The sequence below is a fragment of the Sorex fumeus genome, unplaced genomic scaffold (assembly GCF_029834395.1).
Source record: "Sorex fumeus unplaced genomic scaffold, SorFum_2.1 ptg000044l, whole genome shotgun sequence".
NCBI lineage: Eukaryota > Metazoa > Chordata > Mammalia > Eulipotyphla > Soricidae > Sorex > Sorex fumeus.
This window is the reverse complement of record NW_026606101.1, coordinates 62719069-62735501: the sequence shown is the minus strand read 5'-3', so window position 1 is coordinate 62735501 and position 16433 is coordinate 62719069. Positions and strand designations below refer to the sequence as shown.

Below are 16433 nucleotides of genomic sequence, written 5' to 3'. Positions count from 1 at the left end.
GACTGTATCAACTGAGATCAATTATTTCATTAATTACTTTATTAACTTAATCAATTAATTATTCCTTCTATTTGTTCATGGGGTTTTCAATGCCAATCACAAAGATGAAAACTAACCACAGATGATAAACAGCTGTCAAATGTTTTGGGAAAAAAATATTGTATGGACTTAATATAAAACCTTCCAACATATTAAGACCATTAGAAAGCTGATAAAGGAAATACTTCATTCTACTACTTAAATAACATACAATTGCTAAGCAAACTGTTATATTAAAAAATTCAGAAATGGGGCTGGAGAAGATAGTACAAATGGGTAGGGTGCTCGCTCTTGCATGCAGCTGACCTGGTTCAATCCCTGGCAACAATATATCATGCCTTGATAATGCCAAGAGTGACCCCTGAGTGCTGAGCCAGGAGTAAGCCCTGAGCACAGCCAGGTGTGCTCCTCCAACCCCCTGAAAAATAAAACTCAAGAGTACAAGGAAAAATCCTCTCTCCTTTTTCTCTCCTCTCTCCTCTCTCCCCTTTCCCTTCTCCTCTCTCTCCCTGGCTCTGCACTCAGGAATTACTCCTGGCAGTGCTCAGGAAATCATATGGGATGCTGAGAATTGAATCTGGGTCTGCCGTATGCAAGGCAAACACCCTATCCCACTGTACTATTGCTCCAGCCCCTCTCTTGAAATGTTTGATATAATTTGTCTTTATATGTTTATTTTAAAAGACAATGAAATAGGTATGTTGAATATAAAGATAACAAAGATGATGACTGCATAAATAATAGAAAATAGAAAATAAATTTCCTTAAGAGGTAGAACAAATGCCAAAGGCATTTAAAAAAGGAAAATACTGTATTTTAATATTTTAATTATCAAAAATTATAAAAACAATGTATTACAGATGGAGAGTAATGGAGAGGTCACCTACAATCTCAACTTTCTACATGAGCACGTTTCTTTTTGAACATTATCTTACACACACACACACACACACACACACACACACATACACACACACAGCCATGGAAGGCTTGAAAAGAAGCTCAGCAGTAAAGCATTCGTATTTTTGAGGCCAGGGTACAATCTTTGGCATCACAAAAAGAAAAACCAACCCATGGAATGCTTAGAATTTCTTTCTTGCAGGGCTGGGCTCCCAAGCAGGTCAGGAGTTCTTGGCTGCAGTGCTTGGGGCCTCTTGGGATGCACCCGGAGGTGCTCAGAGGACCATGTGGTGCCATGGGTGGGAAAGTGCTCAGTCGCATACATGCTCCTTAACTCCTGCTCTCTCTCGCCAGTCGTCCCCATGTCAGTTCCTGACCAGATTTTAATCAACATTATTAATCCCTAATCAATTCAAGATTATATACAAAAGCTTTTCCAGAAACTCAGGCTTGCCTGTTATTTCCTCCCTTGATCTTCCGTCCGCAGATCAAGAGTTAAACAAGACAGACACCACCATCCTAAGCACAGTATCTATTATATTACTTTCTTGACCTTTACCCCTTCTTGAGTTTGATTTGATCTCATATATGTGGACAACTGTGTAATTGTGTAAGATTTTAAAGTATCATACTAGCAGTATCTAGTTTTTGTAGCCTTGATTTATTTTTTCCTAACGTCTGAACTATGGGATTTCTGGTTAACCACGGCAAACTGATTACATGTGCCTGTTTTCATTTATTTATTTATATAGGGCCACACCTGGCAGTAGTCAGTCAGGGCTTACTCATGGTGCTGTGCTGAGGGATCACTCCTAGCAGGCTTGGGGGACCATATGGGGATCAATTCTAGGCAAGCTATGTGCAAGGTCCTACCTGCTGCATTAGGGCTCTAGCACCTATGCGTGGTGTTTTCTCTTCACTGGGAAAATCATTAAAATAAAAAATACTAAAAAAGGAAAAAAAACCCAAAAGACAAACAACAACAACAACAAAAAAACCCCACAAAAATATCCAGGAAGTCAAGACGACAAGGAGTCCCACATTGGAAAAGAGATGGAAAAAAAACCCATACTGATAACCATATTTGTTTAATTGAATGAAAAGTCTAGGAAGAGGTTATTGGGAAACAAAGGATGAGAGTAAGTACAGGGAAAATTAAACAAAAGAAAAAGTTAATTTAGATCAGGAAAAGTGCAAGGTAGATGAAGAAAGGAGGCCTAGATAAACATCCCAGCTGAGTGATGAGGAAGGGCTACAGTCACAAGTTATGGCTATGTTTGACCAGGGAGACGAAGTAGAAAGAGGAGGTCTGGTATGAAAGAGAAAGTTCTCATCCACTATTGTGGCAGTAAGTCCACGATGTTCATAGTTGGTAAACTAAAAACTTAGTATATATGTTCTTAGGGCTGGAGCGATAGCACTGGGGGTAGGGCATTTGCCTTGCACTTGGCAGACCCGGGTTCAATTCCTCCACCCCTCTCGGAGAGCCCGGTAAGCTACCGAGAGTATCCCATTGGCATGGTAAAGCCTGGCAAGCTACCCATGACGTACTCAATATGCCAATAACAGTAACAAGCCTCACAATGGAGATGTTATTGGTGTCCGCTCGAGCAAATTGATGAACAGGAGGACACAGGAGGACACACACACACACACACACACACACACACACACACACACACACACACTCTTATTATTTTGAAATCTGCATGTAAAGGCAAGGAATTTGCTATGAAAATGATGGAAGAGAATGTTAAGAGAATGAACTTGGGGGCAAGTTTTTCTTAATCTTTTGATAATATTTACTTTTTAGAAGTATTACTTCTTTGAGAAAGAAAGTTAACAAAAAGCGAAGATGACAATGGATGTGACCTCAAAACAAAACAAACATAAAAGCATAATAAAGTTAAAAAAAATGCAATAATGTTCCATGAAAATGTTGCTATAAGAAGTATACAAATACAAACAAGATTTATAGAATGTAAATATTAAGGCTAGATACTAGTTCATATTTATTTAATATCAGATTTATGTTGCCGTAACTATGTTATAGAAAAGTAACATGTCTTCTTCCAAGTGTTTAAAAAATACATTGAACGCAAGAGCTACAGGGCTGGAGAACAGGCTTTGCATGCAGGAGCGCTTGATCCCTGGCACCAGATGGTCCCAGGGCACCACTAGGAGCAATCCTGCCCCTAGCAACAGACCGAATAGCTGCCTGCATTGTCAGGTGTGAAACCACTCAAAAAAAAGGGTACATGTTGAAATTTTGTGAATCTTTAGTAAAATGATAACTTAAATTTTTTTGAACCAATAGTTATTCTGTCTTTATCATACCATTAAACTCACACCATGACTTATTCATTACTAAAATTATGATAATTACTCTCTCTAAAGACAATTGGGAATCAGTCTTAACAAACAACGACGTTTCCTTGGTTTGCAATATGTTTCTCTGTGGTCAAAGTAAGCCACAGTGAAAAATCTGGAAGAATTTGCAGGGGCCAAAGAAACAACACAACAGGCTGAGCACAAGCAAGACATGTTTTGTATGCAGGTCCTGGATTTCATCCTTAGCACACATGTTCCCAAAGGAGACCCTGGAACAAACAGTTGGAAGTGGGACCCAGCACCTCTGGGTGGGGCCCCAAACCAACAACTGCTGTCACTGTCACTGTCCTCCTCGTTGTTCATCGATTTTTCTTGAGCGGGCCCAGTAACGTCTCCATTGGAGACTTGGAGACTTGTTACTGTGTTTGGCATATCGAATACATCACACAGAACCTCACTCACTTATGAACCAGAGTGATAGCACAGAATAGATGTTTACCTCCAATGGGGCTGGTCAGTTTTTGGCACTACTTGGCCTCCTACCCTCCCCACCCCTGCCAAGTACTGAGCACTGCTAGGTGCGACTCCTCAAGAACAGAACCAGGAGTACCTACTGAGATTACCACGTGGCCAAAACCACCCATCACCCCACAGAATGAGACAGAGAGAGAGTTCAACTGCCTATGTGCATGCTTTGCGTGCAAGAAGCTCAAGTTTAATACTTGGCAGTGCATATGGTCTCCTGAGCAGGGCCAGAAAGAACTCCAAGAACCTGAATATCATTGTGTATGGTCCCCAAACAAAACCAATTAGCAAGCAGAAATAATTAAGGATCACCAAAATTAGAAGTGAAAAGAATTTACCTGACATAGAGGGATCGCTTCTGGTTAGTTCGAAGAGATCCTGATCCTGAACTAATGCTACTATTCATCATCTGCTCCCGTAGATCATGTATTTTGGCTTCAAAACGACTGTATTCTGATGGGAAACAAGAAACAAACATATTTTATATTGTAAGATTAATAAGTCCAAGATAAAACTAATTGATTATAATTGATTAAATATTGACTGGACTCTTAAGAGCAGTCTATATAAGATTTTGTCTAATATGGAAACTTCAAAACTTGATAACTTTCTCAATGTGCCATAAATCATTAAAAGCTACATTAGAATTTTGTCATATACTATTTCAAAGTTCAGATCACATTTAATCAACTAAAAGAAACACAACTTATAAATAACAAATAGCAATACTAATCTTATGTTACAACTGTAAACTCAAAAATTAAATTAGGGGCAGAGAGACAGTACACTGGGTAGGGCACTGGTCTTGCATGTGGCAGACCTGGGTTTGATCCCCCGCGCCACTTATGGTCCCCTGAGCCATGCCAGGAGTGATCCCTGAGTACAGTGATAGGAGTAAGCCTTATGCACAGCCGGTTGTGTCCACAAAACAAAAATCAGGATTTTGTGTTATAAAGATAATGAGCTAAAAGTCCAACTTAGCATTCAGGAGGTCTAAGTTTGATTCCTGGCATCACACAGATTTTAACACAGGCTAGGAGTAGCTCTTGGACCCTGCCAGCTGCCACATGTAGCACTGTGGATTCAAATGGGGTGGGCTGCATGCAAGGCAAGTACCTTAACCCCCAGACTATCGCTTTGGCCCTAAATACACACACACACACACACACACACACACACACACACACACACACACACTCTTATATGAAATGTACAGAAACAATAAAGAGGAAAAACGTCTTAAAATTGATTAATGAAAATTTATTTTTTTGGGAAACTTTTACTTTACTGGATTTAAAGATTTATAAATTTTCAAAATGCCAAAATAAGAAGCAAAAGTAATCAGAAGGAACATTCATTCTATTTACAAATTTAAAAAAGTGAATTTGAAGATAATCACTATATATTCTATATATCAAAAAACTAAACCTATTAATGGCCTTAAGAATTTCTTTAAAATATAATTATATGATTATAGATGAATCTTTATAACCAATTCTTTTACAGATACAACTAGGCTAAGCACATGACTTTTAAAAAAAATTTTATTAGTGAAACACCATGAGGTACAGTTGTAGACTTACAAATTTTTGTGCTTGGGTTTCAATTATACAATGATCAAGTACCCATCCCTCCACCAGTGCCCATTTTCCACCACCATGGATCCCAGTATCCCTTCCACACCCCATCCTACCCTGCCTCTGTGGCAGGGCATTCCCCTCTGTTTTCTCTCTCCTATTTAGTGTTGTGGTTTGCAAAAGAGGCATTGAGTGGCAATCATGTTCGGTCTATAGTCTACTCTCAGCATGCTTCTCCCATTCTGGGAGGATCCTCCCAACACCCTTTATTTGGTGCTCTCCTCTCTATCTGAGCTGCCTTTTCCTCTAGCCTGTGTGGCTGGCCTCCAAACCAGCACATGAGTTTCTTTATAAAACCAATCTTACAGTAAAAGCAAACAACTTGATTATAAGGCTATACCATTTAAGATGAAGTAATTATTATTGCTCAGGTTTTCCTTATTATCATAGTCATCAAGTTTGCTTTTTGATTATTATGATTAACTGAAGAAAAAACTTATAAGAAAAATTAAAGACATTTAAAAGTGGGGTTGGGGAGATAGAGCAATGGACTGGAATGTATGCTTTACATGTAGACTCCTCTGGCAGTGCTCAGAGGAACTTAATTTGGTGCCGGGAATCAATCTGGATGTAAGAACCTTACCTTCTGTACTATTTCTCTTACCCACATTTTCTAACTCCTCTAAATTAAATTACATCAAGAGTGATTGAAGGATGCTCACTCTGGTTCCCATAGGCTTGCCACAAATAAGGGTTAATGCTTTTTGTATCTAAAAAGATCTTTCATGAGCTAACTTTTCTGTTGTATTCTGCGCACACTTAACATTATATACTTTTACTCCTCCAAACTTTCCATGTGGCATCTGTCATATTTTTGTGATTTAAGCAGCTGTACCCTTAAGTCTTGTCCAAACAATTTATGTCTTCTTACTTTTTTCCACTGTGACGTGGAGTTGTCTGTGTTTTATTTTCCCTGCTGCTTTTGTGTTTTCTGGAGGAGGTAAAGGAACAGATACTGCCTTATCCATAACCATGTCCAACAGTCTAGATTCATTATATAGACGTAAAAATGAGTGACTTTCTATTCATCATAGCATTCAGTGGTTATAAGTTGGCAAAACATATAGCATACCTATATACAAGAATGTGTTGTCCAGAAGATGAAAGCATGCATAGTCCCACTTTGGGGACTAGTTTAGTTCTTCACAAAAAATCAATAAACTGGCATACTGATTTTTGAAGTTGTTCCTGCAATAAACTGGCATACTGATTTTTGAAGTTGTTCCTGCTTGTTTGGATAACTTATTTATAATTTACCCATTACAGGAATGAATTTAATCCTCACTCAGTTATCAAACAGAAAAGGATAAAGTTTATAAGACTTACACATATTATATAATAGCAAGCAATGCTCCACTTTGATGAGCCAAAAAATATTAGGCTCTGTTATAAAAACAAATTCCACTTTAATAACAATAAAATGTAACATCTGACAAATTATAGAATGTTTTACTTGGCTTTTTCTGAATGCATCCTGTCGTTCACTTTGTTGTTTATGAACTAATCAGTATGCTACATATTCTTTTGGGTGTTTGAGACATAAAAATCCCACTGAGATTTTATTGGAGAAGTGGATATACTAGTGTACACTGGAGTCTTATATATGTTTAATATGGCATGATCTCAAATTTTCCATTACCACCTTCCTCCCCTAGGAATGTTACAAGGGCAGGTTCATGTTATTTCCCTATTTAGAAACAGTAACTCTGGAATTTATACTCTTTCTTTTTATCTTAAACAGCAATTTCTACTTATCAAGTACACACACACATATACACACAAAAAGGCTATACAACTACCTTAAGTCAGGATATTTACAAATATAATGAGTTCAAAGGTTAAGAAAAAATGGGGTGATTTAATTATGATTTCTTTGACAATATTACTTTTACATAGGGTTCTTATATTTTTGGCTCACGGAGTTGGCAAAACGTATGCAGAAAGCTATGCTTGGTTAGAGGACAGAATAAAAAACACATGAAAATTAATCTAAATAATGGCAAACTATTTAGATTATAAGATACAAGGTACTACATTCTATAAAAACACTTGATATAGAGAAGGGAGCACGAAATAAAGGGTGTTTGGAGGATCCTCCAAGGAGGGGAGAAGCATGCTGAAAGTAGACTATGGACTGGACATGATTGCCACTCAATGTCTCTTTTGCAGACCACAACACCCAAAAGGAGAGAACACAAGGGATTGCCCTGCCACAGAGGCAGGGTGGGATGAGGGGGATGGGTGTGGGAGGGATACTAGGATCCATGGTGGTGGAAAATGGGCACTGGTGGAGGGGTGGGTATTTGATCATTGTATAATTGAAACCCAAGCACAAAAATTTGTAAGTCTACAACTGTACCTCATGGTGTTTCACTAATAAAAATTAAAACAAAAACAAAAACACTTGATATGCATAGAGTTCAGACTAAATGAACATGAAATTAACAACAACAACAACAACAAGTTAGCTTGGAAAGTTAATCTTAGTTTTACGAGGAAGAACTCTACTGAAGCAAACCATAAGCAGGAGAATTTCATTACCTTCAGGTCGATACTGCGCAACAATTGTGACAGCCTGGCCTGCATTTTTCAGAGCGGCTGCTGCCTGCTCATGGCTGGCAGTTCTGAGGTCAACACTGTTTACCTGAAAATCAAACAAATACTTCAATCTGAATGGAAATCATCACACCAATTAGAAACCATAATCTTTCAGTAATCACAGAGTGAATTAGAGGTTAATGATGTTAGCACTAGAATATTTTCTCATTCTGATATACTAAACATGTAGTCTACAGCAAAACAAAATTCTATCAACTAAAGCAATCACTAAAAACACTTTGTTTAATGTCAAATGAGCAACCGAAACATTTAAAATCCCTGGGTTTTCCAGAAGCCTATCTATCAATCTCTTGAGAAATGTATCTTAATTTGACATCCTGAAAAATCAACAACTTTAGTCATTTTGTACATTTCACTGGTAACTCAAGTATGGGAGGGAAAGGATACCGTTGCAGCGCCCTTTCCGCTCCTGCCACGGTTCACTCTTAGGACTCATCTCAGTTCCAAGTCTCTCCTCTTTTCCCACACCAAAACTTCCATTCTTTTGGTAGGAAGTAAAGCAATCACGTAAAGGCATTAAGACAAATAAACAATGATTAAATATTAGTTAAAAAATTTTTACACTTTAAGAAAAGCGTAAATTTAGCTTGTACAAAGATAAACAATGGGACTACATCAGTTTAAGATGCTTCTGTGCTGTCAAACAATTAAAAGACAGTCCACAAACTGGGAGAAAATATTTGCCCACAAATATTGGAATAGTAATCTGACAAAAGGTTATTATCCAAATAAATATAGCACTTGTAAAACTTAACTAGAAAAAAAACAACCAACCTCATTACAATACGGGACGAAGAGATGATTCTTCCCTAAAGTATACATACAGATGGCAAATAGGTATATGAAAAAATACTCGGCATCACTCATTACCAGAGAAATGCAAATCAAAACAACACTACATTGAGATATCACCGATATCACTGAGATATCAATTTACACCAGTGAGATTGGCATGTTTCACAAAGAACAAAAACAACCAGTGCTGGTGTGGATCAAGGGGGAAAAGTACCATCATCCACTGTTCCTGGGAATGCCAACTGGTTAAACCCTTTAGGAAAACAATATGGAAACTTCTCAAAGAACTAAAAACAGAGCTTCCATATGATCTGCAATTCTACTTCTTTTCTGGCATCTATTCTAAGAACCTGAAAAACTATTTGGAAAAGGCATTTGTGTTCTATGTTCATTAAAGCACCATCACAAGAGCCAAAATCTGTTAACAACTCAAGCATCCAAGAACAGATGACTAGATAAAGAAACTATGGTACAGACACACAGTGGAATACTACTTGGCTACAAGAAAAGATGAAGTCACACAATTTGCTTCTATGTGGATGAGTGCAATTAGTATCATGTTAGAGTGTCATGCTGAGTGTAGTCAGAAGGAGAGGGACAGATATAGAATGATCTCTCTTACATGTGGGATATAAAGGAACACAGAAGGGAATAACAAATGGCCAAAGGCAACAGAATCTGAGAACTACACTATAGAACTGAGATTACCATGGCAGAGGGTATGGGGGTATGTGTGAGTACAGAACACTCAGGGGACACTTCAGGAGAGGGTGTGGTGTTAGAGGACACTGTATGCATGAAACCCTTTTAAAATAGTACTGTAAATCCTGGTGCCTGAAAAATAACCAGCTTGGATTTCAAGGGCTGACATTTTCTTTTTTTGTATGTGTGTGTGTCCTTGTGTGCGTAGTAGGGGTGGTATTTGGGGTTGGCCAGATGCAAGCCAAAATCTTACTCCCTGTACTATCTCTCTGGCTCCAAATAGTAGGGACATTTAAAGAGCCAGTATTATTACATGAATAAGGCAATATTATTTGAAATAAAGGGCCTATCTTCACTCCAGAAGGACTTCGGAAACTTGCTCTGAAAGATTGCCAGACCAGGCAGACTCTCTCTCTCACTCTACATATGCACGCATGTGTGTGTGCGCACACACACAGAGGTATAATACCTTAGGGAATTAAGATTTCCATTCTGAGACAAACTTACTTGGACATTCATTGGCAGCAGGCAATATTGCACTTGGATGTAATAAAGTTTAAATATTCAAGGTTTTATTTTTTTCCCCTTCCCCAGTAAGAACCAGCGATGAACAGAATATATTTGGGACCTTCACTGAATATTTTTGGCAAGGAAGAAGAACCATCATGCAATTTTTATTTAAAAGTTGGTTTTGTCGACATCTAATCTAAAACCTGTTAAAATCACATACCAATTTTGGAAAATTTGACTATGAGCCCAGAATTCTTGGGATCATAAAATTTACATAAGAACACTTTCACCATATAAAGATGTGATGCTTCAAATTATCTATAAGGGATATCATTATGTAACTAACTTAAAATATGCACATAATTCTCTAATGAAAACCAAATCCCAAAACTTTAATTTAGGCAAATGTAACATGATATACTTATTAGTGATTATCTTCACCTACATGTGATTAAAACTCAATACAATTTATAGTTCTATTTTGAGCCTAAAGAAAAATTCTCCTGATTCCCAGAAGAACAAATTAAGGAAGATATGTAAAGGAAGATAAACACTCATAGCTCATAGGTTATTATAGAGGTAGGTATAATTTTTAATACATTATTCCTGAGCACCAAATTCTTGGCTACAAAAAGGATCTTGTGACAACACATACAAGATTCAAAATGAGAAATGTTAGTGAGACTAGAGATAAAAATAAACTTTGCTGAATATTACTGAACTTGTTATTGGAAGTAACATAAAGGTATTTTAGAAGAAATCCTTGGACTGAGAGATATATTTGTATTTGTGCAAAAAGCCTGAGGGTCACTTTTTGTGTTTTTATGTCCATCCTTAAAAAAAATGGAGATATATTCACAATGATAAACCATCATTATGATCTAATTCCAAAATATTTTCATCACCCCCAAAAGATTCCTCACTATGTGGCAACTACTAATCTCTCTTTTTTTCCTCTAGTGCTGGGGCCAAACCCAGGGCTTCACACATGGCAAGGCATGTGATCTGCCATTCCCTGCCTTAGTTTGCTTTCTGACTCGTGGATTTGTTATTTGTTCATCTTAAATAAATGGGAACTAGATGGTCTGCAAAGAAGGAAAATTCCTAAGCCTTCTTAGTCTGGAAGCCTTTATAGTTTTTTTCCTCTGAATTGTGCTGGTCGAAAAACCAAGTATGATCCTAAATAGAGAAGTGTGGCAAAAATGGAGACATTCCTGGGCTGGAGTGATAGCACAGCGATTAGGGCATTTGCCTTACAAGCAGCTGCACGCAGCCGACCCAGGTTTGATTCCCAGCATCCCATATGGTCCCCCAAGCACTGCCAGGAGTAATTCCTGAGTGTATGGGCCAGAAATAACCCCTGTGCATTGCTGGACGCAAAAAAAAAAAAAAAAAAAAAAAGAGACATTCTTGTGCTACAGGCGTTTCAGCATTTAGTAAAAAGTCATCTTTCATTTTTCATAGTTAAACCCCTTTTCAAGCAGTGGATGTGCTCTTTTATTACTAATTTGTTCAGTAGTTTTGGGTGAAAGGCACGGATTTTTAAAAAAGTTCTGCTTTCCTCACTGTCTACTGAAATGGTCATGTGGTTTATGTCACTTATTTTTCATTTATTTATATGTCACTTATTAATAAGGTGCTATACTTTGCTTTTCCAAAGCTGAACGAACCATGCATTTGCTGGGTAAATTCCACTTGGTTAGTGTGTACACTAAGCTGTTATATTCAAGTTTATATTTAGTTGAGGATGTTCTATCAATATTCATGAGGCATATTGGTTTATCGTTCTCCTGTGATACTGCCTGGTTTGATAACACTGCCTAAACAGAATGACTTAGGAAGCAATTATAACATCTCTCATATTTTTGGGAGACCGAGTGATCAGTGCCGATTCTCACTTCAGTGTTTGGTACACTGCATCAGTGACGCCATTTGGTTTTGGGTTTTTTCCAGAGTGGGAAGTTTTGACTACTGATTCATTCTTCTTTCCTGTTAAAGGCTGATATGCAATCTTTCATGAGCAACACACAGCTCTGGATATCCCAGATTCTAAAAAAATATGTCAGAGTTTTTCTAAGAACCTATGGAGATCTCATTTGTCAGCCTCTACTTTTAAGATTTTAATATTATACTGGCTCTGAAAAAATAAAAAACATAATAGTATCTTGTATATTAGTTTTTATATTTACATAAAATAAAAACTCTAAGTTAAACGTTTTTCACTGAAAGTAATGTTTTCACAAACCAGCAGAAAATTTCTGAACTGGGTGCTAACTGGGTGCTGAAAACGACTGCAGCTAACTAATTTGTCTGTTTGCATCCATCTGTGTTTCACTGTTTCAGGCAACCATAATGCAGCTGTAATTCTTTTAACAATTACCCTCAGGGAGGTGTTTGCACGGGCAGAGCTCTGAGTCAAATACATACAAGGTGTTCAAGGACCCTAACACAGATTAAATTATAATAGTTCTCTGGAAAAGAGATGGAAAGTTCTACCTCTGCTACTTCTATTGCTGCTGCAAGCTACTGGGTTTTATGTGCATGTGGGGTGTATTTCAAGGCAATGTGGAGCTGTAGAAATGAGGCTTAAACAAGTTAAATTTTTCACAAACCAATTCCTTTGGAGAAGCAAGTTTTTTTTTTTTTTTAAATAAGTAATAGACACTTTTACAATGACTTCATTTGTCTTCATCAGTATTCAGAGCGCTTACAGTATTTATTCTGGTAAGACTGGATGCCTTTCTCATGCTTTTATGGAAGACAGAGTTTTTGCTGCAGTCTTTTGAGTTACATTTGATTCACGATTTTAAATTTTCAGTGCATATAAACTATGTTCTCCATTATGCTCTGAATCTTTGGAAGTAACAATACTTCATTTATAATACAAAAAAAAGTATGGTGCTGTGCAAATGTAATAGACCTTTCTCCAACAAAATTAAGCCAAAGGGAATGTTTCATATTTAAATAAAAACATTTAATATTTTATAGAACAAGCTTAATAAAAATCTATTATTTATTCCTTGTTTCTCCCCTAAATTTGTCTGTATACTCAGTACTGCGAGTTATCATTAAAAACATCGGTTATCAAGATGTCTAGTGGTTTACAAATTTGCTTTAGGAGTAGCATCACTATCTCATGGAAATTTATCAGAGAAACAAATTTTCTTTTCCTTTTTCTTCAGGGAGGGGAAGCAGGTGGTGACAGAGGAAGATACCTGGGAGTTCCTCTAGCGGTGGTAGAGTGGCATCAGGGACTTACTCAGAGGTGACAGGCTCAGGCATGCAGTTACTGGGGCTGAACCCAGGGTTTACACATGAAGACAGGAGCTTGAATACTTGAATCATATCCTCAGCTCAGGATTTCATCATTCAAATTCTAATCAAGTCATACTGCATCACAACTTGGGACTACGAATCTGTCTTTTAACAGCTCCTTGAGGTGATCCTAATACAAAAATTAAAGACTGAAAATAGCTAAATTTTACCTTTACGTGTTTAAGTCTGTTCCAGGATATTTTATTTGAATCCTGTGAAGCTTTGGATACCTTCTCTTTTGGCTTTTAAGGTGTCCCCTACTGCTTCAGGGTATTTTCTGTGGGATGCTTAGTAAGTCATACATTTTTCAGGCTGATGCCCATCACCAAATAAAGGGCTACATCTAACTGAGTTGAGATTTAAGGTTTTATTGAATCTTTATTTTTTGGTTTTAAATCTTAAGGCGATAGTAAACCTTAAATTTTAAGGTGATTAAAAGGGTGCTCAGACATGGGAAACTAAAAGTAGAAAATTTATGAGTAACCAGTTTGCACTGGTCAACCTAACACTCTAGCAATAAGACAGTGACCCACATAAAGTGATCTCCACATGAACAATTTAAATACATCTATTTTTGCTTTCAGTTTTTCACACTTAACTCCAAGTGAACTGAAAATTTATTTTGATACAAGGCGTGAAGTAAGGCTCTAAGCTAATTTTATTTCCCTAAATAACTAGCCAATTCATCCAACATTTATTTGAAAAAATTCATTCCTTGCCATGGCACTAATTTACCCTTGTAAAACTTATGCAAAAATTTAAATTATCGTATAATTTATCAGCAATAAACTGTACAAATTTGAACAGTTCATTGGAGGCATATTTACATATATACACCTATAAAACCATAGTCCAAACAAGATATGCCTTTTCAACCAATCCAGCATTTTCTTTTTTTCTTTTTCTTTTCTTTTTTTTAAAATTTTTTATTAGTGAAACACCATGAGGTACAGCTGTAGACTTACAATTTTTTTGCTTGGGTTTTAGTTATACAATGATCAAATACCCATCCCTCCACCAGTGCCTGTTCTCCACCACCACTGATACCAGTATCCCTCCCACCCCCTATCCCACCCTGCCTCTGTGACAGGGCATTCCCTTTTGTTCTCTCTCTCCTTTTGGGTGCTATTAACCCAGCATTTTCATTTAGTCTCTTTACAGTCTTTCTGATCTCCAGCAATTACATTTGACTTCTTTAAATACAAATCAGTGTTGCCCAGTCATTATCATATAACTGGAACTATACCATGTATTTGTTATGTTTATGATTTGCTCAACATTATAGGGCTGAAACGGAGCTTCTGCATTCAGAGCATGCACTTGGTTTGTTGAGCTCTCTCTCCAGCCCATCATTTATGGTGCTTTGAGTTTCAGCAGCCTGCTAGTTTTTTTATTGCTGAGTAGCATCATACTGCGGGCTGGAGCGATAGCATAGTGGTACGGCGTTTGTCGAGCCGGGTTCAATTCCTTCGCCCCTCTCGGAGAGCCCGGCAAGCCACCGAGAGTATCTTGCCCACAGAGCAAAGTCTGGCAAGCTACCCATGAGGTATTCAATATGCCAAACACAGTAACAACAAGTCTCAAAATGGAGACGTTACTGGGCCCGCTCGAGCAGATCAATGAACAACGGGAGGACAGTGCTACAGTGACAGAGCTACGGCATCATACTGCACATGTAACCAACACTAATTAGTTATTTTAATGTTGATGGGCATTTCAGTAACTTTCAGATCTGTGGCATTAATTGCCATGAACATTCTTGCTGAAGTGTTTTTATGACAGAGATTCGTATGTATTAACATCATTTATTAAAAAGACTTTCCTTTCACCATAAAAGTGATTTAGCCAGGGTTTTATTTACCAAATCTTTGTCTAATCCAAATTCACTAAAACTTTTTCCTTTTATTATTTTTTGGTCAAGTTCCGTTTTATGACTCAAGTCAACTTTTAGCAAATAATGAGAAGAAACAACATTCTTGAGAGAAGTGATGAAAAAAAAATCAGAAAAGAATTTTTTTTTACTACTCTATTACACAGAAAAGGGTGCCTAAATCCTCAGTTGTAATGACAAATTTGCTGCTTTACTGTCAACTTGGCTTCACGTGTTCTAAAAGAATTATTAGATACATGCATACTGATTTATCTTTGGGAGTGGTGATCTGATAAGCAGGAAGTGAGGACGGAGGGAAGAGATAATTTAATTTAGACCCCCAATGAGTTCACCACATATATATGATCCAATTGTTTGAGTCCACGAGCACTCATTTCCACAGGGCAGAACCAAGTGGATAAGAGAAAGAGCATAGGGCGGGATACGGCCATACAGGCAGCTCCGGTCCTGGTACCAGCTAAGGGGCTGCAGCCAGGAGAGCTGTTGCCATGATGGTGTTTTCTATTGTTGGGGGAATACAAAATGATTACTCTGCTGCAGCCGCTGCCAGCAGCCAGCCCACAGAGACATACTGATGTGCGCTGAAAACAGGTTTTGAGCTGGTACAATGTTGTCTGCAGCTCCTCCATGGCAAGCACCTGAAGACAGGCGGATCTGCTGGCAACCTATCTGTGACAAGCCAGCCGGGAAGAACAGCAGCTCGGAAGTAAGACGGAATGGCTGTTCCTCTCTCTCCTCAGGCTGTACTGATGGTCTATGGCATCTGGCTCTACTGGTGGCTGTTAATTTTCTGATCTTCACACTGTACCGGGACATGAGGCTAATAGAGTCCTTCTTCATCTTTATCTTTTTCTGAGAAACCCTTCCACTCTCTTTCTTTGTATCCATCTATCTGTCCTTCCCAAGCACTTTTTGGTGCCCAGGAGAATCTTTGTGAGAAGGCCCCTTCCAGTTTTACCTTCCAGGGAGTGAAACATGGCTGCTACTCTTCATGGTCACTGACAGCTGTCCAGGTTAATTCCATGTCACATTTAGGCTGTGGAATATTGTCCAGACAGATCTCTCTCATCTCTGTCTCTTGTTTTTGGGTCACATCTGGCAGTGCTCAGGGAATCTTGTGTGATGCTGGGGGTTGAATCCAGGTTGGCAGCATGCAAGGAAAATGTTCT

The 16433-nt window shown here is 38.0% G+C and overlaps 1 protein-coding gene across 22 annotated transcripts in view; it reads right to left on the bottom strand.

The window, feature by feature from the left end:
* DLG1 (discs large MAGUK scaffold protein 1) overlaps positions 1–16433 on the bottom strand; it is a 208010-nt gene that overhangs the window by 38665 nt on the left and 152912 nt on the right. For all 22 annotated transcript variants that reach the window (XM_056121163.1, XM_056121167.1, XM_056121169.1 and 19 more), the window contains 2 exons: positions 7974–8076; positions 4134–4248 (listed from right to left, as the gene is read on the bottom strand). In XM_056121163.1, coding sequence (XP_055977138.1) covers positions 4134–4248; positions 7974–8076 — 218 coding nt within the window. The remainder of the gene's footprint in view (positions 1–4133; positions 4249–7973; positions 8077–16433) is intronic.